This window comes from Malaclemys terrapin, chromosome 8 (genome assembly GCF_027887155.1).
Source record: "Malaclemys terrapin pileata isolate rMalTer1 chromosome 8, rMalTer1.hap1, whole genome shotgun sequence".
NCBI classification, from domain to species: domain Eukaryota; kingdom Metazoa; phylum Chordata; order Testudines; family Emydidae; genus Malaclemys; species Malaclemys terrapin.
This window is the reverse complement of record NC_071512.1, coordinates 108,868,464-108,890,010: the sequence shown is the minus strand read 5'-3', so window position 1 is coordinate 108,890,010 and position 21,547 is coordinate 108,868,464. Positions and strand designations below refer to the sequence as shown.

Below are 21,547 nucleotides of genomic sequence, written 5' to 3'. Positions count from 1 at the left end.
CCTGTATAAAGAGAGAGAGATGGTGATGTGGCTGGCCTCAGGTTATACAGCGCCAGAGCTGGGAGTAGAATCCAGGTATCCAAGCCCTGTGTTTGTACTGTGCCTAGCACTGTGGGCTCCTGGTCCATTATTCGGGCTCCTGGATGCTATGGTAATATAAAGAATAATTAATGATCTCTCTTCTGCTTTAGAAACAAAAGAGCACTGGCAATTAGTTTTAGGCACAGTTATGTTTTTTAAAAGGCTTTTCAACAGAATAGAAATATTGGTAAGAATATTCTACAATGTCATTGAAAAGAAGGTTCTGGCTGCACATGTCCTCCCGAAGGGTTGGGGACACCGTGTGCTAAATTACTGTGGATCACACTAGAGCCTGGAGACCCCCAACTGTGGGGGGGCAGTGTCAAGCACTGGACAAATACAAAAGAGGGGAATCTTACAACCTGCTCGAAGGCAAAATAATGATTACAGGCAAGGAAAAGCTTCCATACAAAGAGAGCAGTTCTAGAGGGGGAGTTGGTGGAGGGTATAATAAGTGATGACTGAGCTAGAGATGGTGGGGAGGGTACTCCCTACCATCTGTCATGAGAACAAGGGCCAGCCAATTCCACTGAAAGATGACAAATGGAAAATTAAGCAAAAGAAATAGTTTATGTAATTAACTTGTGGAACTCATTGCTACAAGGGAACGTTACGATCAGGAGCTTAGTAGGATTAAGAAAAACTATTGGACGTGCATATGGATAATAGAGCATCCATAAATACAACTTTACTGATGGGAGGTGCCAAGCAATCAGGTCATTCCCTACTTGCCCAGCAGGTGGTTTCTTGTGCCTTCTGCTGAAGCATCTGGCCCAGCCCACTTGTGGAGACAGGAGAGTGGCGTAACCAGGCCATGGGTTTGATTGGGTGTAGTGGCTGCTCTGTTCCTGAGATACTGCAGTTGTTTGTGACAATTATATTCTACACTAGCCATGAGCACAGCGAGATTGATCAGAGTCATTCAGGTAGTAGGTAATATTTGGCATTTGCCCCTGCAAGCCACTGGCTTAACCGTTGTCTGGAGCTAGAGCGCCAGTAGGTGAAGCTGACCTGTCTGTTGTTGCTGTCTGAGACAAATTAAACATGGTGAAAATGATGGACAGGAAATGGGAGCTGAGTGGCCCAGTGAACAGGTGTTCTTCAGGACATTGTTCCAAGGACCCAAGGCTGGGGGGGGACGGACCTGGTTCTTTTTGGGGTTTGAGCACCCCACTTGTCTACTTGCCTCTGGTGAGCGAGAGGGTCCTACACCAGCAGCGTCTGCAGAACTTAAGCTTTCATTGTCAGAAAATCAACCTGTTTCTAGCTCTTACAATTATGAAGAGCTTTCAGAGTGTGACTGATAAGGTGAGATCTGCCTGAGCCTGCAGCCAGCCAGCTGCAGTGCCTCTGCTACTGCTCAAGGCTCTCCTAAGCAGTGGCAGGGTAAAATGAAACAGGGTGTGGTCAGTTGCATTGATGCTATCTAGAATCCAGCGGGCATGCTCCTGCTGCTTCCTGGAAAAGCTCTGAGCAGCATCAAGGCCAGCCAGGCATTTGAGTTAACCATGGAGTCGAGGACAACACACACATGACTGCTGGTGAAGGCAGAGGAGCAGAGAACTTTCCTTACTGCAGCCAAAAGCCTCTGGTGCTTGGTTTGAGGGGTGAGGGGAGTGAGACAGAGATTGTCTTTCACAGTCAGGTCTCTGGAATGGACGAGCTTAAAATGAATTAGATGTGCACTCTCCAGGGGCTGCTTCAACAGATGGATCCAGTCGCAAGCTCCAGAGACAGCCAGTGGGGATCCCAGTATCCTCCCCTTTCCCAGAAAAAAACAGATACTGGTTTTCTCACCAGGGCGCTTGCTTGTGGGCACCTTGTTCATTTGTCCCAGGAAGGCTTACTCCTCTGCTTAGTAGGTGGCCGTGGTCAGGACTAATCCCATCTCCGACACTGCCATCCTTTGTGCCTTGGGTGTCCCAGGTCCACCGGTCTACAAAGTGGGGACAATGCCCCTGGGAAGGGTGTGGGGCTGGTAGTGAGCATTAGTGAATCTCTGCAAAGTGCTCTATAAACGCAGAGCTCTGCAGTCTAATCTGCATATGTTCTAGTCTACTGGATCATTCTGCTCCTGAATTTCCCCCCAAGGGCGCACACAGACAGAGACGGCTCTTTTGTTTGCACCAACAATAGAACAAATGTTGGCTTTCTGAAAGGTCAGTGGCACTCCGGGTGGTGATTAGCCTAGCATGTGCTGGGTGCGGAAATGGAGCTCTCCCTGCTGCTCTGGAATGAGGCTCCCTGCAATCTGGGAGTAGGTGAATGTGATCCGCTGCTTCCCTTCCCCCAGCCTGCCTGAGCCTTTGCAGGCCTGGCAATCTCAATCTTGTGCTTTCCTGTAGCTGCAGCTCTGTGCTTGGTGGGCTCAGAACTGCTGGTGAGCTGTTCTGGGTGAGGGGCTTGACAATTTGGGGGGGTGGGTTTCGGGGGCAGAGCCCTAATATGATGAGTCACTGCCCAGATCGGGCATCAATAAGAATTAAAGGCAGCTCTAGAGACATGGGTCTGGAATCACTTAGTGCAGTGTAAGCAAAGCACTGGGGTTCAAAAGCCCTTTGCAGTGACAGCAGGAAAATCTCCTGCAACTCTGCTTTTCCAGAGGGGGTTTTGGACTATTCCGAGACGAACTGAGTGAAAAATTGGCTCTTGCTGGGGGCTGGACTCCTGGGAGGGCTACTGAGGGAGCAGCTTTGTCAGTTGATTCGAATGAATAGACAGCGCTTGTACTGGGCTGGGTTTTCTCTGCCGTTTGAGTTTTAGGGCAGCTCTAGTAATGACATCCAACAGGACTAGAAATGGGAGGTTCTGACTCCCATCTGGGTCAGGTTAATGCAAACACTGGTGCTTGGAATATGAATGGCCTGAGGGAATTGGGAATGGATTATGGAACCTTTCATCCCCAGGCCACGAGATCTAAGCCAGCCCCGGGTAATGGTGGAAGGTTATTCTACACTGACTCTTTGGTGGGGTGGCCTCCATCCAGACAAATGGCTGCAATTTAAACACTTTACTGGTGTCTCAGCAGGGCCCAGGGATAAGTCGGAAATCTTCTTTTGCCTGTATAGAGGGCTGGTGCACTTGTGATCTGTGCTGCACTTGCTCTGTGGATATACAGGCTCTGTGGTGTGTGAATCCAGCACCTTTTGCTTGCATGAAACTGCCAAAGAGAGAGCAAACAGTGGTGGGCAAGGTGGGGCTGTGAGGGTTTCCTAGGCACGGCAGTCATGGGCTCGGCCAGGTCTCCCTTCACAATTCTGCTGGTGCCATTGATTTATCCTGAAAGCTCACCGCCAACAGCTAAGCAGCAGGTAATGCTATTGGTTCCCAAGACAGTGCCACGTGCTACACCCACCCCAGGTGCCTGGGAGAGCTCTTGGGAACCATATTGAAATGTGCAGCCTGTAATCCTGCTCTGGTCTCTCAGTGCTGAGCTCTTTCCTGCAGGCAGGAGGGGAGAGGCCCCATCTCTGGCTGATGAGGCTCAGGAAGGTTTTCCTTGTTGTCAGAGGGTCTCCCAGCCCCGGCTCCTGGGCTCCATTGCTTTCTTAAGACAGGCTTTACAGGCAGAAGCTGCACTGGTTTAAGTTAAATCACTTTAAAAACCAAATGACTTAAACGAGTGCAAGCCGGTGTGGCCGCACATGTCAGTCCTGGCTGCTGTGCGCTCCCAGGGGGCCTGGGCTGGCTTCCCCTTCCCTTCGCACCTGCCGGTGAATAAGGCTGAGCTCGCGCAGGTGGAAGAGTTGGCTTGGTGACAGGAAGGGTTCAACAAGCCAAGAACACCAGCCAGTCCTCGGGGCCTGCTTCCCGAGGCATGGCCTGTGCGTCGCAGCTGCTGTGCATGGTAGGCAGAGAGCCCACTGCAGGGCTGCCCCTAACGGCAGCAGCCTCATTTCCAGTCGGGAGGCGTACACTACACTGCAGTATGGCCTCCTCTCCGGTCTAGGTGGATTGCTGACCTCTGCTGGCCACACCTCCCTGTTAAAGCGGAGTCTTGTAGGACTCTTGTCTTGCCTTTTGGTCCTCGTTGGGTTGAGATCTGCAGTACCCAACGCTGCGGCTGTGGACAGGGAAAGGAGGCTAAACCTCTCTTCCCCTGCTTTAGATGTATTTTATCTGCCCCCAATACCTCGCACCTTGGAAAACAAAAAGAAGCCCACAACTTTCCTGGCTGATTCTATATCCTGGCTTCTGTGGAAACCCCAGTGGCACCTGTTCCCTTTCTGCTGGTGCTATGGCTCATCTCCTTTCTGCATCCTGCCCTTTGCTTCCCCGCCTTTCCCCCTTTGCAGTGCTGGAATGCTTTGCTGATGTGCCCTCTCTGACACCTTTATAGGGCTGCGTGAATTCCACTCAGCCTTCCCAGTGGGTCTTCGGGGAGCAGACACCCAAAGTCTCTTCCATGGATAGTCCGATTTGGTTTTGATCACCTCCTTTGAGACAGAGATACTGGAGGTGGGTGCTGTGACAGCTGCTGTGTCTGCCTTCAGATTAGGAGATTGAGGAATAGAAAGACAGGTGCATCTGCTTCCTTCAGAAAATGTTACTGCCCATTTACTGATGCCAGAATAGAGAGATCTGCAGAGGCTTCTGAGGCACAGGGCTGGATTTGGGTGGGCTTTCTCTTTCCCAGTGTGTTGCTGAGAACAGCATCTCCGGAATTGTATCTTCTCCCAAAGCAGCGGAGACATGGCTTGGATGGACGTATGGCCTCGCCAGAGGTGTTGGCAGGTGTTTGTGGGGAAGCGTTTTGAGGGTCCCTGGGACATTCAGGATTGCATCAAGTTCCTTTGCTCCCAGAGTACCTTCTATAGTAACATCAGATTTATTTAAACTCCACCCAGGGCAAACCTTTCCCACAGTTCTTAGTGCCTTCCTTTGCCGAATAAGTGGGATGTCAATGTGGCTGTCCAGTTCCCAGCTCCGGTGCTCTGTCCTGGCAGGGCCTGGGCTGGAACCTTCACTGCCAGCTGCATCCTGTCCTGCATTCTGCCCTTGTTGCGAGGTGGGGGAATCTGTGTGTCAGGGAGGCCAGCGGGAATTCTGTCTGACATGTTTGCCGGAATTTGTCCCTGAAAGTGACAATGCTGTTGGAAAGAAGCACAGTGTGCACTAATGCTGAGGAAGCTCCTCTCACCATCAGTCCTCTGTCGAGGCTGCTCGGGCCTGACCCGCGGCCTCCCTGCTGTTCCAGTCCTGCGCTCCCTTGCAGCTCTGCTGGTGCACCTACGCCATGCAGGTGTTTTCCTATCTCCCTGGGCTGCTGCAATAGGGCGGGCTATTGCTGCTGTAATATCCTCCACCGCAGAAATAACCAAGCCGAATGCCATCGCCTCGGCATGGTCCATTGAGGCTTCAGGCCCCCCCCCAGGCCTAACCTGCCGTCGCTGAGTTGGGAATGATCTGCCTGAGGAGTCACTGGCTTGGCTGGAGGCCCCCAGTGTGTTGTGTAGGGAGGGGATGATGTGGTTACTGCAGGATTGACTCAGGGCCATTGGCAAGGCCTGTGTCAACCACATTCCGCCCAGGGGAGGCAGGGCTGGCTGCCCGCGAGCCTGCAGGATCGCTGGGCCCCTGCTGGGGGTGGTCTGGAAGAGAATGGGCTTGTACATGGGGAGTCCTATGAAGATGATGCTGGCTTGTCCCCAGTGACTGTGCTTGGTGAGCAATGAGCTGGGAATTTCCATTTGTGCCTGTGTTTGACTGCCTTCTCTCCGTTCAGCCTATCCAGTCGTGGCGGGGGGAAGGTGGTTGGCTTTTCCTGGGGGGCCTGGAGCTCTGGTTGCTTGGTGTAGCCATGGTTTCCGTTGCTTGGTGGCAGTAGGCAGGGCTGACGCAGGGATAGGATGCTGGCTGCGTGGGTCTGCCTTTGGCCAGTGGGAAAGGAGCATCTTCTGCAGGAGACAACCCAAGAATGATTCCTTCTGGAAATAGCAGCATGATAGCTACTGCCAGCCAACAGTGCCCTCCTTTAGAGGTGCAGGCCTCACTGTCTTTGCTTTGTGGGAGCTGCCAGTGCTGGGTCGCTGGGGCCATGCCCTGCATACAGGCACTGTGCTCCTGAATTCGCTGCCTGGTGTCTTCCAGGCCTGCTTCACAGGCGTTGCACCAGCACCTGTATTATCTCTGTTTGCTCAGCCAGATAAACCCCCCGAGATGCAGCATCTTGCTTTCATGAGGCTCCTGGGGGACAGCAGGCTAGTGTGAGAACATACAGTGCGTTCCCGGTACGTGCGGTGCAGGCCTGACTCCGTACCTTACACCCTGTCACACATCCTACTGCACGGAGCTGAGAATCTCTCACTTCTCCTATCAGCCCTCCCATTCCACTGACCGGTCTTGTCTGGGCACCCATCTCTGGTGAGCCGGCAGCCCCACTCTTATTTATTTACCTAGAGTGCTATCAGGGAGACAAATTGCTATTTTTTTTTTTTTTTTTTTTGCTCTGTTCAGAAGCTCAGAGGAGGCTAAGAAAGGGAGGGGAGGGCTCCAGGATGCCAGGTCTCTGGCAGGTTCCAACGCTCCCTTTTTAAAATATTAGTACTAGGGGAAAGCTCTAAAGCCATCAGCTGGCACTCAGGCTTCTGGGGCTTGCTTGTTACTCCTTCCCCTGCCCCCCGACATAACCAGATTAAAAGCCCTGAGCTGTCTCTAGTGGGCACCTGCCCTGTCGCAGTGGGAGGCTTGTTGGCATTCCCAGGTGGCTGCTACGCTGTGCAGGTAGCTAGGACCTTACCAATGCACAGCATTGTAGAGCAGAGACACTGACAGCAGGCTTACCTTACTTTCACTCCAGCGGAGTTCTGAGGTGTTGGAGAAACCTCATCCTCTGGCTGAGGGCATGCCAGGCAGGCCTGGCTGTTTACAAGGTCTAAGGTTACCTGGTCAGCTGTGGAGAAGCTAGCTCTGGTGTCAGACATACACATACTGGGTGGGTCAGAATCCACAATGCCCTCCCTGGAGCTGTCACTCTCCTGCCCTCCTCCCCCCACTGAGTTTCATTCCTTTTTCTTTCCCTGGCATCAGACTAATGTGCTTGTCTCCTATCACCAGCACTTCATTGTAGAGCCGAAGCCATGGTCCAGCAGGACTGAAGCTGCCTGGAGTGACGGTCAAACAGCAACAGGTGCCAACGCTTGCCTCTCAAGTGCCCTGGCATGAGAACGTTGCGGTGACCTTGTCTTCGCTCCCTGGGAGCATGGGCACACATGCACTCAGGGAGCGTTCTGTAGAGCACAGGTAGCCCTGAAGCGTGCTCTCCCAGCTCGGCATGCCCTGGGTAATATGTGGTGGGGTAGGGAGAGAGCACTGCTGCACCCAGTGTAAGAAATTGGGTCAGATTAGACCAGATTTCAGTAGGTCCCTGTTCCAGTGGATCTGCTAGCTGGATTTCTTGCTGGCCTGCTGCAGGCAGTGACCGATTCCGGGCACAAACGCAGCCAGTCAGAACACTCCACATCGAACCCGAATCAGCAAGCCCCAGTGCAAACACGTCGGCTTGTCTCTAGCTGCCTTCCTGTTTGGTTTCTTAATGCAAGTTCTGTTTCATGACAGGAGTGAGGTTCTCCGGGTAGCACATTGTTGGGTGAGGACTGTGCTTCTCAGGAGGCTCCTAGCTCCTATAGCTAGATATGTAATGCTACGTGGAGAGGATAGGCAGGGTACATGGCCAAGCACTCAAACGTCAGGAAGTGCCAATGGTAAAGTCAACAGTGCACCCTTAACTCTACCCCCTTACGTCTCGTTACCTGATTGCACACTGCTTCCCAAATACCGCAATATAACGTAGACGCGTGTCTTGCCTTCGCCTCGCGGGAGGGAGCTCTTGTCCTAGCTTTCATTTTGTGCACTCGCATTTTACTCAGTGTCACAGTGCGCTAGCCAGGCGTGGATTTAGACTGCGTGCTTCTCTGTATAACGCAGGTACAGTATTTGAATAGTTTACACTGTAATCCTGCAGCTGGTTCTGGCTGGTCAGCCCCCTCTGAAATTGGTAGGGTCCATGCAAGCACCAGGCTTTGCGTGCTCAGAGCCAGTGGCAGGATCAGACTCTAGTCAGCAACTGTGTACTACATACTCTTTAATCAACATCCACTGCCACCTTCTAGTCAGAGCTCAGAGAAAGAGCTTGCAGCTGCATTAGCTTCATAGTTGGGTGGGCTGTATGTGCCAGCACATTTTCACCAGTAGTCTGCCATGTTGTACTTTATGTGTAATGTTGTGTAAGAATTGTTTACTGCGTGCTTGTCACTTAAATGACTTTAATGGACACTGTTTGACATACACGCAGGAGTTCACTGTACTACAAATTGCTGCACACAAGCTTGTAGATAAAACTGCATGATACCTTTGTATTTTATTTGAGAAACGGTATGATTGGTAATCACAGACTCTGATGTAATGCATAATTGTGCATGCAAAGGGGCGGAGTTAGGGTTATATGTTCAGCCTTATCTTTGGCCTCTGCTGACAATTATTATTCAATGCTTGTAATGCAGTAGCACCTAAAGGTCATGAGCAGGTTGGGTCCCATTGTGCCAGGAGCTGTACAGATGTGATGATCCCTTAGCAGAGTACTCACCATGTTCTCCACACTGTTTGATGTGAGATTTTTTTAAATCCCCTGATATAGAGGTATTCAGCAGGACCCCTCGGACTGGCCCTTCTCATGCACTTTGGGATGGCACAGGAGAGAGCTCCTTTCCTGCATGCCTGGTACAACTTCTCCCCTGCAAAGGGCACTGTGGCAGAAAAGAAAGTGATTTTTTTTGACTGCAGGGAGCTGAGTTCTAGTCAATCAATCCTGGTTTCATGCTATCCCTCCTCCTTCTCCCTCCCAGGATTCTGCAGCCTCACTGAAATGCATAGCCTCCCAGTATCCTGCTGCCTGGTTTCTTGCCCAAACTCCATCCTCTCCGGTCCCAGCTGGGGCCTCTTTCATTTCAGAATTGCTCTCTGTAGTCTTAAGGCTCTGCATGGGCTTCTGCCAGCCAGCCTCTCAGACAAGTCTCTCCCTTCCCCCCCACCCCCCTTTCCCTGCTCACTCTTCATTGAGGACAAGCCCTTCTGCGTCTGCACATGCATTCCACTTAGGGTGACCAGATGTCCCGATTTTATGGGGACAGTCCCAATTTTGGGGGCTTTTTCTTATATAGGCTACTATTACCCCCCACCCCCTGTCCCGATTTTTTACACTTGCTGTCTGGTCACCCTAATCCCACTGGAGGTACAAGAGCCTTCTCTTGGGCATCTCCTGCCATCTGCAACAGCCTCCCTGTACATCTCTCAGAAACTCTCTCCTATTTTCTCCTCTCCACAAATGTTTAAAAACACCTTCGTTGTGTAAACCTCTTCCTGTATCCCCACTCCTGCTACTGCCTTAAAAACAGATGCCCTAGACCATGTCTTCATCCTGCCGTTTTCTGTAACGTATCCGCCATGCTGCCCTGCTGTCTGATCTCATGCTGGGAAGTGGGGAGGTTGGTCAGGAGGGTTTACCTCCTCTCCGAGGCACGAGAGCCCCACGGGAATTCCATAGGTTTTTGAGACTGGGGGGCAGGGGGTGACCTCTGAGGCCCAAACAGAGGAGGGGGTCTTATGCTAGTTCTTGACAAGCAGCAAATGACATGATGAGTCAGAAATGAAGCTGAGCCTGTTAGCGTCATGGTCCAGACTACGTGAAGGGTAGAATGAGAACAAACTAACTCAGCGGTGAGCGCAGACGTGTAAGAGAAGAAAACATTCTTAGCATTTGGGGATGCGAGGAGAATGGTAACTTCTCTCCCCAGCCCTCCCCTCGTGCTGTGGTACAGTCCCGTGAAGCAGGTTGCTTAAATCAGCTGTTCTAATCCAAGACATGGGAAGTGGGGTGGTGTCTTTGGAGACCTAGTGACGGAGTGCTTGGAGAGCTGGTTTGGGGGCCTGTCCCTTGTGCTGTTGACTGGCCATGGGGCTGAGGGTGAGCCATGGCCCAGCCCTGCTCCATTTCCAATGTGCTCTTCTCTCTCTTCCAGGCACTCCATCAGTTGTATTACGACCCAAATATTGAGAACAAGAACCTGGCTCAGAAATGGCTGATGCAGGCCCAGGTCTCGCCCCAGGCATGGCACTTCAGCTGGCTTCTCCTCAATCTGGACAAGGTGCCAGAGATCCAGTACTTCGGGGCCAGCGCCCTGCACATCAAGATCTCCCGCTACTGGAACGACATCCCTGCCGACCAGTACGAGAGCCTCAAGTCGCAACTCTTCAGCCAGATCACCCGCTTTGCCAGTGGCTCCAAGATCGTGCTTACCCGGCTCTGTGTGGCGCTGGCCTCGCTGGCACTCAGCATGATGCCTGACGCCTGGCCCTGTGCTGTGGCGGACATGGTACGCATGTTCCAGGCAGAGGACTCCAATGTGGATGGACGGGCACGCTGCCTGGCACTCCTGGAACTGCTGACGGTACTGCCTGAGGAGTTCCAGACCAGCCGCCTGCCTCAGTACCGCAAGGGGCAGGTGCGCAGCGTCCTGGCCCAGGAGTGCGGCTCTGTCTTCCCTTTGCTGGAGCAGCTGCTGCAGCAGCAGGACTCCCCGGGTTTCATCAAGCAGAAGGTGCTGAAGTGTTTCTCCAGCTGGGTGCAGCTGGAGATCCCGCTAATGGACTGCGAGAACCTGATCCAGGCAGCCTTCACCTCCCTGCAGGACCCGGAGCTCTTCGACACGGCTGTGGAGGCCATCGTCAATGCCATTTCCCAACCGGATGCCCAGAGGTAAGAGCGGCATTCCCCTGCTCAGGCTGTGTCCTTTGGGCCTGTTTGCCTGCAGTGATGGCCTGGTCCCCTTGGGGATGAGAGTGGAGGGGAAGCCTCGGGATTCTGGCTCACTGAGCTGGCTGCAGACAGAGGGATGATGGCGATGGCGCACGTGGGCATAGGAGACTGGGAGAGAGGAAGAGGAGCCCCAGCCTTGAGGGTTTCAATGCGGTGCTAGTCTGTCTGGGTGACTTCTTCCCCTGCCTTACCCACAGACCCAGGAGGTCAGGGCTGCCAGCTCTCTACATACATGTTACTGCTCCTGTCCGTCCCACTGCAGGCTGCCCAGACGCCCGCACGCGGAGCTGGCTCAGGCTGGAGAAGGGGGACGTGGTTAGCCATTTAGTGTCCCTAGTGACTGGAGAGCAGGGCCTTGAACGCCATGGGTGCTGTGCAGAGGCCCCTTGCCACTGACCCATGAGCTCTTCCGCAGACTCCTGCTTTGACAGACGGCCTCTCTGAGGGGCAGCAGCTGTCAGCTCTCTGAATAGCCCTCAGGAAGTAGATGCTACGCAGCTCTGCCCTTCTTCTCTCCTGCAGATAGGGTTTCCTGTTGTCTCGGTGTCTGACGAATGAAACACCTGGCTCAGCTCAGTCCAGGGAGACTCCACTCGGCTGCATTACAGACACTGGGCAGCCAAAGAGCATATTTCATGTAGGCTTGTCTCCTCTCGCCGCGTCCCTAGCTTCTTTGTACGTCCAAGGTGTGTCGATTCCCCTTTGATCTTGGCTGCGACTCTCCCTGGAGAGCAGAGCCGTGAGATTGCGAGGGCTAGGGGAGAGGCCCCCTTGGACCATGGCTCCGGTGCCCTGAGCCCCTAATTAGGCCATATCTAAGCAGCAGCCATCCTCCAGGCCATGGCACTGATGCCCACAAAATGGAGAGTACATGGGTGTCATCAGTCACGTTCCCGCTTCATTGCTTAGCACCTCTCCCCATTTTCCCTGGGAGGAGAAGGGCTGAATTAGGGATCTGGGTGAGCTAGGCGCTTCTGTGCGTCAAGCTACGGCTCTTCCACAGGAGTCTGAATGACTGCCGGGATTCCCAGCGTTGGTGCATACGCTGATTCTAGGGCAGAGGTTGCTGAAGTCTAGGCCGAGGTTCACAGGGGCCTCTAAGATACAGGTGCTGCTTCTGGAGACTAAAGGTCCCAGCATGCATTGTAGCCTGATTGTTTGGGTCGTGATGAAGCATTGCTTCCTGGGAGCTGTAGTCTCCTTTACCTGCACTAAATGAGAATGGGCACAATCAATCTATTCCAGGCGAGCTCAGACACCGGGGTGATGGGCGTGATGGGAAAACCAGAGAAGCTGCTGCCATGTGCAGTTCTGTTAATTGCCCCAGACCATCGCCCTCTTTCCCAGGGCCCCAGCTAACTTGCTGACCCTGTGTGCCCTCCTTCCATCCTGCCTGTCCCCAGAAACCGCATCAGGCACTGTTGGGGAGGGGGAGCCCTGGATACCAGCTAGCATCCTGTGACTTATGATAGCTTCTCCTGGACTGACTCCTCCAGCCCTTACCCTGGATGTGAATTTGGGGCTGGTGAGAGGTGTTGGATTGACAGGCTGGGGAGCCACAAGGAGAGCCTTGCCAAGGACACGGGTACCTGGAGGGGGCTTCCAGCACCCACTACTGGCCTTCACAGCACTTCATAAACCTGTCTTCCCCTAGCCCGTGATGGAGTTCTGTGTTCTCCCCACCTCACACATGGGAAACCAAGGTCACAGGGAGCCAAGTGACTGCCCAACGGCACGTGGGAATTGGCCTCAAGGCTGGGACTAGAACGCAGGAGTCCTTGGTTCCCAGCCTCATACTCGGTCCGCTGGACTCTGCACTCTGATCTGTCCCCCCTGCAGCAGGCAGGGCCTCTAATTCCCCTTTCCCCTGGTGTGCAGGGATGAGGATACCCAGGCTCTGGGCGCACTGAGTGTATGTTATCACTTACGAATGTGTAAAGCACCTTGCACTGAACACTATGGAACGAGCGCAAACCTGACCGTCCAGTTCAGTGTCCATCGTTCTGGGGCTGCCGCAGCAGGAAATCAGAGATGGGACGTGTCATCAGCACAGACTCGGTGCCAGGCACTGCGCAGCACAGATCTCCAAGGGGAGGGGATACCACCAGAGGGGCAACGTGAGGCATGAGGCCTTGCTCTGAGACATTGTTCTGAGCTGGCAGCTACTCAGGAGAGGGATTGTCTTTAGTCTTTACACAGTGCTGAGTGCACAGTCAGGAAGGTGTGATAATGAATGGTGGGGGGCTGTGGGGGCTGGTCCTGATGCGACAGCAGTAAATATAAAATGGGGAGGTGTTCGTGCTGCTAATACAGCACCTCATGCCGTCAGTCAGCAGACAAACCTCATTCTGTTTGAGCTGTGCATCGTGGGGAGGTAGGTCAGTGTTATCCCTGCTCCGTGGATAAGGGAGCTGAAGTGCTGAGGCGGTGGTGTGACCACGGTGACAGTAGCAAAGGACCCATCCCATTAGGACGTGCCAAGGTGGCAGGTCCGAACATTGGGGCTGGATGGTGGGACTCCACTCCCCTTCTCTCCACCTGCGGTTTCCATCTGTCTGGCCTGCTAGGATGCATGAACCTGGGCCTGAGTGCTCCTCCTTGGTGATGGCGGGTGTTGGGTCTGAGCTGCTACTGCTGCCACTGTTGCTCCTGTCTGTCCAGAGTAGCAGGTGCTCTCTCCGTAGGCTGTAGGTCTGTGGACTGTTGACGGTAGCTCGGTGCATTACCGTGTGTCTCAATCCAGCAGCCCGTTTCCTCTGCTCACTTTAAGCTGCTGTCCTGCCCCTCCCCCTCCCCCTGTCCTGGTTCTTTTATCATGCTGGTCGCTCTTGTGGCCCGAGGACACTGAGATCCATCAGCTTCCTGCCTGGGATTCACAGCCCCTCCCTGCTGCCCTGGTCCCTAAGCCTTGGAGAGCAAGAGCAGGCTAGTGGGTGTCTGCTCCTTCGGGCTATGCCTCCGCTGCAATTAGGGACCTGCGGCTGGCCTGTGCCAGCGGGCTTGGGCTAAGGGGATGTTTAATTGTGGGGTAGACATTCAGGCTTGTCTGGAACCCTCCCACCTCACAGGGTCCTAGAGCCCAGGCTTCAGTCTAAGCCCGAACGTCTACATGGCAATTAAACAGCCCTTAGCCTGAGCCCCCCCAACTCTGAGTCAGCTGGCATGGGCCAGCCATGGGTGTTTGTTTGCAGCGTAGACATAACCAATGTGTCCCTCTCCCCCATCATTTGTTCTGTGGGACACCAGTCAGCCATCCCTGTGCATCTGTCTCACCTGCGGGAACATCTACCTGCTTGTTAGGTGTGACTCCGCACTGCGTTTCTCCCTGTGTCTAGCTTTGGCAGCATAGGAGAGACCTGAGGTTCCCTAGAACGGACTCCATTGGCCTTGGGAGGGGACAAGGTGTGTTTGAATGGGGGTATCCGACAGTATCCTGGGGCCAAACAGTGTTTCTTCTTGTAACTGCTCCTCCTTCACTGCATCCCCGGCCTCCTTGCTGCACTCTGAGCGGGCAGAGTCACCACGAGCAGCGGGCACATGGTGCTGGTCCACCCTGGCTCTGCCCTGCTTGTTTCTTCTCCTTCCTGGATGCGCTCAGCGCCACCCACTCCAGTCTGTGTCGCTCAGCGGTGAGAGGAGCCGCAGCCCATCCAGTTCTCTCAAAAGCCTCCAGGGAGTCTCCTGACCTTTTTGTCTGTCTGGCTCTTTCCACATCCATCTCTGAGGTTCCTGCTGCTTCTCAGCCACATTCCTCCCTGCTCTTTGTTCTTGCAGGTGCCTAGCCTGTGCTGCTTGTGCACCCTCCCTGCCTCCCATCCTGGAGCTGCAGGCAGAGACCATCCTTAGTGTTCCTCCACTGACCTGGACCTTCATCGAGTGACAGACTCCACACAGTGAGTCACTCACCTTCCCAAGGAGGGCTGGTTCTGGCCCCCTGGGAAGTAGGAACTCTGAAAAAGATTTGGGGGTCGTGGTGGACAGTCAAATTCTGCGCATGCGCAGTGTTGTAGAATTCCCCCAGGATTAATGTCCCCCACAGATTTCTTTGCTTCCCTGAAGAAAAATGACTTTCTGATGGGGAAGCAAAGAGAAGTCACAAGAGCAGTCATGCGACCTTCCCCAGCAGTATGTTTCGGGTGCCCAGGACAGCCAGCAGAGAGGTAAATCACAGTAGGGCAGGGGGAGAGACTGGGGAAGACCTGGCTGGTGGCTCCTACCCTGCGCCAGGCTCAGCTGCTAGTCCCGGCTGGGCTGGGGTGGACAGGACTTCCTCTTCCCCGGCACGGCATCCGGGGCAGATCCACCTCCCAGATTTTCCCCCCCAGCTGTAGGAAGCTCTGCAAACTCCCCCACCCCCCTGGCTTTCTGCACCTCCTCAGCTGCAGGGGAAGGGATCACTGTACCGGGAGCTGCTCTCCCATCCGACCAACAGCCGTGCATCCAGACCCCCTCATATCCAGACCCTCCCGCGGAGCCTCACACCCCCTGACGAGCCCCACTCCCCCTGTACCTAGACCAACCCGATGAGCCACCGGCACCTGGATCCCCACCCCACCGAGCTCCAACCAGCTGCATCTAGATTGTCACCCCACTGAGCCCTGCTCCCCCCACACCCAGACCCCCCTGCAGAACGCTCTCAACCCACACCTGGATCCCTCAACACTTGCCGGACTGAGCCTGCCTGCCCACACCTGGTGCACCTGGCACGGAGGGGCAGGGCACTGGGGTGTTTCTGGGGCAGGCCCAGTCCTCACGCTGTCTGGGTTGGGTGCAGCCTCATCACTGAGTCAATGTCCTGGGATAGGGGAGCTGCACAGTGATCTCCCAGCTCTGTGCAGCCAGTGCCCTGTGCTCCCTGCTGCCGGGCTGGAGCCCCCACATTTATTTGACAAATAAAATTAGCAGAATTTTAAAATATTGTGTGCAGAATTTAGTGTGTGTGTGTAGAATTTTTAATTGTTTGGCGTGGAATGCCTTCAGGAGTAACAATCAGCGGAACATGAACTTCCAGTTCTCGACCTGTGATCACAATGGGTCTTTCTGGCTTTGGAATCTGTGACTTTATTAATCTATATCTACTCTTCCTTCTCTGTCCCCTGACCACTCCCTCTCTCCCATTGACTGTGCTCCTTACGGTTCAAAGGCCTTCAGAGGTGCTCCTCCCCTCCCATCTCCCTCTGCTTGGGTCCTCTGAGCCCCTCCCATCCCTTCCCTCGGCCTGCTTCACTGAGGGTACATCTACACTACAGGGGGGAGTCGATTTAAGATACGCAAATTCAGCTACGTGAATAGCGTAGCTGAATTCGACGTATCGCAGCCGACTTACCCCATTGTGAGGACGGCGTCAAAATCGACTTCTGCGGCTTTCTGTCGGCGGTGCTTACTACCACCTCCGCTGGTGGAGTAAGAGCGCCGATTCGGGGATCGATTGTCGCGTCCCAACGGGACGCGATAAATCGATCCCCGAGAGGTCGATTTCTACCCGCCGATTCAGGCGGGTAGTATAGACCTAGCCTGTGAGAACCTGTGACCAGATGACCCTTTGAAGTTCATTTTTAATTCTGATAAAGTGCTGTCAGCAGGGAGCTAATCTGCTGGGATCTCCCTTTGGCGCTCACTATGGGATCGGCATGGAATGCAGCTTGTCACTGGGCAAGGAGACTCTCCCAGCCAGTGCTCTCCTGGAGTTTGGGACCCTCTGCCCCCTGGGCATCTCTGCAGTGCTGATGGCAAGCCGCAGGTCCCTGGAACCTTAGCTGAAATGACCATTCGATATCTAATGTTGTCTCCACATGGTGGGATGAGACTATTGGAGTCGGTGCCCTTTCTGCTCCCACAAGGAACTGTCCTTTGGAAGGAAAGGGGCCTGTTGAGACACCGTCCCCTCCCACTGGTTTCAGCACCTCTCTGCCATCTATTTACTGGAGTTTCACCAGGCTGGGGCAAGGGCAAGCCGTGAAGGTGTCACTTCCCTGGGTGCAGGGGGAGTGGGATCTGTTCAGGACTTCGGGAGCAGAGCAGGGCACCTAATCATTTCTCCCGGGATGGCCGTCGGTCTGGGCTGGAGTTAGAGCAGGCTAGAGAAGCTGTTCGGTTGGATGAAGCTCAGTGTCAATCATGGGCAGCATGGCAAGTGGGGAGAGAAACATTAGCACTTTGGATGAAGGAGCCTTCAGCTATAAGGCGTTTCGGAGAGCAGCCCTTCCTGGGCCCAGGCAAGATGCTGCCGTGCAGTTCCATCTCTTACCACGACAGCCCCACTAGGCATGGTATGTTGGCATTTTAGACTGTCAGCAGCTTCATTCAGAGAAACATCGGGTACATCTACACTGCAATTAGACACCTGCGGCTGCCTGTGCCAGCCAGCTCGGCCGACGGGGCTGTTTCCTTGCAGTGTAGACGCTGGGGCTGGAGACTGGGCTCTGGCACCCTGCGAGGGGGAGGGTCCTAGAGCCTGGACTGTAGTCTGAACCTGAACATCTTCAAAAAGAACAGGAGTACTTGTGGCACCTTAGAGACTAACAAATTTATTAGAGCATAAGCTTTCGTGGACTACAGCCCACTTCTTCGGATGCAAGAAGTACTCCTGTTCTTCTTTTTGCGGATACAGACTAACACGGCTGTTACTCTGAAACCTGAACATCTTCACTGCAGTTAAACAGCCCCTTAGTCTGAGCCCCCCGAGTCGGCTGGCACTGGTCAGCCACAGGTGTCTACTGCAGTGTAGGCACACCCAATGTGGTCTGCGAGCCCAGGACTCCTGGGTTCTGTTCCCAGCCCTGACACTGACTTACTAAGTAATCTGTTCTCTCTGCACCTTACTGTCCTCTGTCCGAAGCGGGGAGTGATGCGTGCTTTCCTAGCTCGTGTGAGGTGGGATAAAGATCGCTGTAGGGGGAGAGCACATTATCTATTGGGGTATTTGCAATCCTCTGGGGCAGCATTGACAGGGCCGTGTCCCTCACCCTCCCACTAGCAGTGGTGCCAGGGAGGAAAGCAGTGCTGTGTGGGCTGACCTGGTAAGGGACTTGGTTAGAAACTGCTGAGCTCTAGCGTCTCTGCACAGACTGGTGGAGCCTTGGGAACTGCAGGCAGCGCCTGCATAGATTTAGGGCAGATGGGGGAGAGAGACTGACTGAACTGGTGCCAAGAAGAAGGCTGGGGTGGGGGCTATCTCCAGCAGCTGAAAAAAGGGTGGAACTGGGTCTCTCCATCTGCCCAGCCCCTTCTATTGGCTGGGAGATATTACTTAGGTTTTTGGTCTCTTTCTGCTAATAGGATGACACATCGCCACTCCACACCAACATGTGGGGAGATGGGAGCCAAGAGGTAAGGCTCGCCATTTGAAATGGGCAGTTCCTGTCCCCTGAGAAGGTGCTGGATGGATCACGTGGTGTCCTCGTTTGCTGTTCTTGGTCTCTCCTCTCCAGTAACGAGGCTACTGGATTCCCATCCCAGAAGAGGAAGCTCCTCTAGGAGAGCAGGCCCAGAGCGTCCCCTGGTGGAGTACACACAAACTCTTAGATCAGAAGTCCCTTAGCTCTGCTGCTGGTTGCTGGTCAGGGAAGATCAGATTGGCTGAAGAATGAGGGACATTTTTCCTCGCTTGGTGGTTAGATGGAGGATCTGTCCGCAGTTTGATTGAATTGGAATTTGATAGCAGGGCTCAGGGGAGAGCAGTCTCCTTTATACTGGGGCTCTTCCACCAGGTCATTCAGGGCAACAAAATCCATCCTAGGGGGAGGGATAGCTCAGTGGTTTGAGCATTGGCCTGCTAAACCCAGGGTTGTGAGTTCAATCCTTGAGGGGGCCATTTAGGGATCTGGGGCAAAAATCTGTCTGGGGATTGGTCCTGCTTTGAGCAGGGGGTTGGACTAGATGACCTCCTGAGGTCCCTTCCAACCCTGATATTCTATGATTCTATGATCTTCTCCAGCACAGAATCCTAATGTCTCTCTCTTTGGGGTGGCCAGCTCTCTGCCTGCCGTTACACATCCTCAGTGCTAGTCGCTTAGTGCAGATTCCCCAGGCCCATTCTGTCCTGGGTTTTGCCATATGGTAAAGGCACAAGCCCCTGTTTTATTTTCATAGGTCCCAAGGCCAGAATGGACTGTTATGATCATCTAGTCTGACCTGTACAACACAGGCCAGAGAGCTGCCCCCAAATAATTCCTAGAGGAGATCTTTTAGAAGAACATCCAGTCGTGATTTCCACCACGACGCTCGGTAGATTGTTCCAATGGTTAAATATCTCCCTGTCAAAACTTACGTCTTATTTCCAGTCTGAATGTGTCTGGCTTCAATTTCCAGCCATTGCATGGTGTTAGACCTTCCTCTGCTAGACTGAAAATCCCATTTGTAACTATTTGTTCCCGATGTAGATATTTAGACTCAGAGAGCTCAATCTATTTAGCTTAATAAAGAAGGTTGAGGGGTGATGATTACAGTCTATCGCTAAAAGGCAGGTTTTCTCATCCTTTAATCATTTTCGTGGCTCTTCTCTGAACCCTCCCCAATTTATCAACATCCTTCTTGAATTGTGGGCACCAGAACTGGACACAGGATTCCAGCAGCGGTCGCACCCAGTGCCAAAGACAGAGGTAAAATTACCTTTCTGCTCCTACTCAAGGTTCCCATTTATGCACGCCAAGATCCTATGAGCTCTCTTGACCACAGCGTCCAACTGCAAGCTTGTGTTCAGTTCATTATCCACCATGACTCCCCAATCTTTTTCAGAGTCACTGCTGCCCAAGACAGAGTCCCTATCCTGCAAGTGGGGCCTGCATTGTTTGTTCTTAGATGTGTACATTTACATATAGCTGTATTTAAACGCTGCATTGTTTGTTTGTACCCAGCTTCCCAAGCAATCCGGATTGCTCCGTATCTATGACCTGTTCTCTTCATTAGGTATTGCTCCCCCAATATTTATGTGATTTACAAGCTTTATCGGCGATGATTTTGTTTTCTTCCAGGTCATTGATTCAAATAAATTAAATAGTGAAGGGTCAACCCCCGGCCTTGCGGCTTCCCACCAGAAACACGCCCACGCGATGATTCCCCTTTCGCAGTTACATTTTGAGATCTGTTAGCCAGCTTTTAATCCATTTGATATGTGCCATGTTAATTTTTATATCTTTCTATCCTTGTCCCTGAGATCTCCACACTAGTGTGGTTTGAGGAGACCATGTTGTTGATTCTGGGTTCTGGGAGGTCTCTAAGTGGTTTTCAGAGGGGTCTCTTCTCGGTCATCAGGGTGAAGGCTGCTTTTGAATCAAGTGGAGCCCTCAGACCAGCCCTGCCAGCTCCATGGGCTTGTAAAGAGTCTTTCAGCATTTTAAAGACTTGGCAGAGTCATGTCTCTGAAATAGGAAAGGATCTGTGAGGGAAGCACTTACCCCCGCACTCTTCATCCTGCCCTTCGAGCCTTCACTTGGAAGGTCCTGACTCCTTGGCCACAAAATCTTAGCCTTCACGTACATCATCATTCTTTACACTTCCTTCTCTTGCAGAAGAGAGAATAAAAATGCCCCCAGAGAGCACTCTGCACTGGTCCTAGCCAATACTTCACTGGCCATGCTTCGTTCGTTGGCAGTGGCACTCTCAAGTAAGGGCTAGGGGGTGCTGGACACCGCGTGCAGCTTGTGTGTCTGCATGTTCTCGATCACTGGGTGAGGCTGGCACGGGAGGGCGGAACAGCTGCATCTCCAGATAATATGCCTCGGTGACCAGGTAACTGACAGGCTGCATATTCGCCTCCAGCACAGCCTCTCTCTGGGGGCCATCAGCTGCTCTTCCCTGTCACTTCTCGCTTGTCGCCATGGTTATAATCACTTATTGGCAGCCCTGAGTAGATTGGCATGCGTGGAATTGCGGCGCGTTGTTCTGGAATGCTGCTGTGCGGGGGCAGCTGTCGGGGGCCTGGGAGATGGGTGTACATGCAGTAGTTGATCCAGGGAAAAGGGGGCAAGAGCCCTTCACGGCTGGCTTGGGGAAGGGCAGGATGTGACAGGGAGCATGCAGTGCCTTCTCTGCTGTAAAGTACCACTGCACTGCGCACGCAGGGATGCCTGCTCGGAGAGGCTCTGTTAGCGCCGGATGTGGGGTGCCCGTAATTCATGTGAGGCAGGCACTACCCAGGTGCCATGACCTCCCTGATGCCGCTTGTGAAATCTGGATGATTCTCCCTGGGAAACTTCACTCACTCCCCTACTTGGGGGGCTGGTACAAACAGTGTCCATGTGGAGTGGGGCCTGAGTGCTGGACTCTCAGTGGGAGCTGCTGCTCTGGTCTGCCTCGGTGCAGGTGCAGCAAGTGTGTCTCCCACATGCAGCGTGGTGTGTAATGGTGATGGAGGGGCATGGTGCCAGGGGACTGCCACCCCTGCTTTCAGGGCACTGTCTCTAGGCTTGGGTGTTCTGCTCACTTGGAACTACCAGGTGGCGTTCCATTACAAATGGCCCAGAAAGTACCTCCCCTGAGCTCCCTGCTGAGCAGGCCTGGGGAGTCAGCGACCGAGGGGCAAGCGTTGCCTTGACGTAATCGATGGATTTGTGTGAACGCTGACTGGTGTGATGCTGCTGCAAGGCAGGCCCCTGCGCGTGAGCTGCCTGAGCCTCTGCACAGGACCAGTGTCTGGTAGCTGTGCTCTGCTGC

General features: G+C 53.6%; 1 protein-coding gene across 3 annotated transcripts in view; it reads left to right on the top strand.

Annotated features, from left to right (window-relative positions):
• The window catches only part of IPO13 (importin 13), a 73,173-nt gene that overhangs the window by 5,634 nt on the left and 45,992 nt on the right, over positions 1 to 21,547 (top strand). For all 3 annotated transcript variants that reach the window (XM_054036954.1, XM_054036953.1, XM_054036955.1), the window contains exon 2: positions 10,098 to 10,834. In XM_054036954.1, the coding sequence (XP_053892929.1) occupies positions 10,098 to 10,834 (737 nt within the window). The remainder of the gene's footprint in view (positions 1 to 10,097; positions 10,835 to 21,547) is intronic.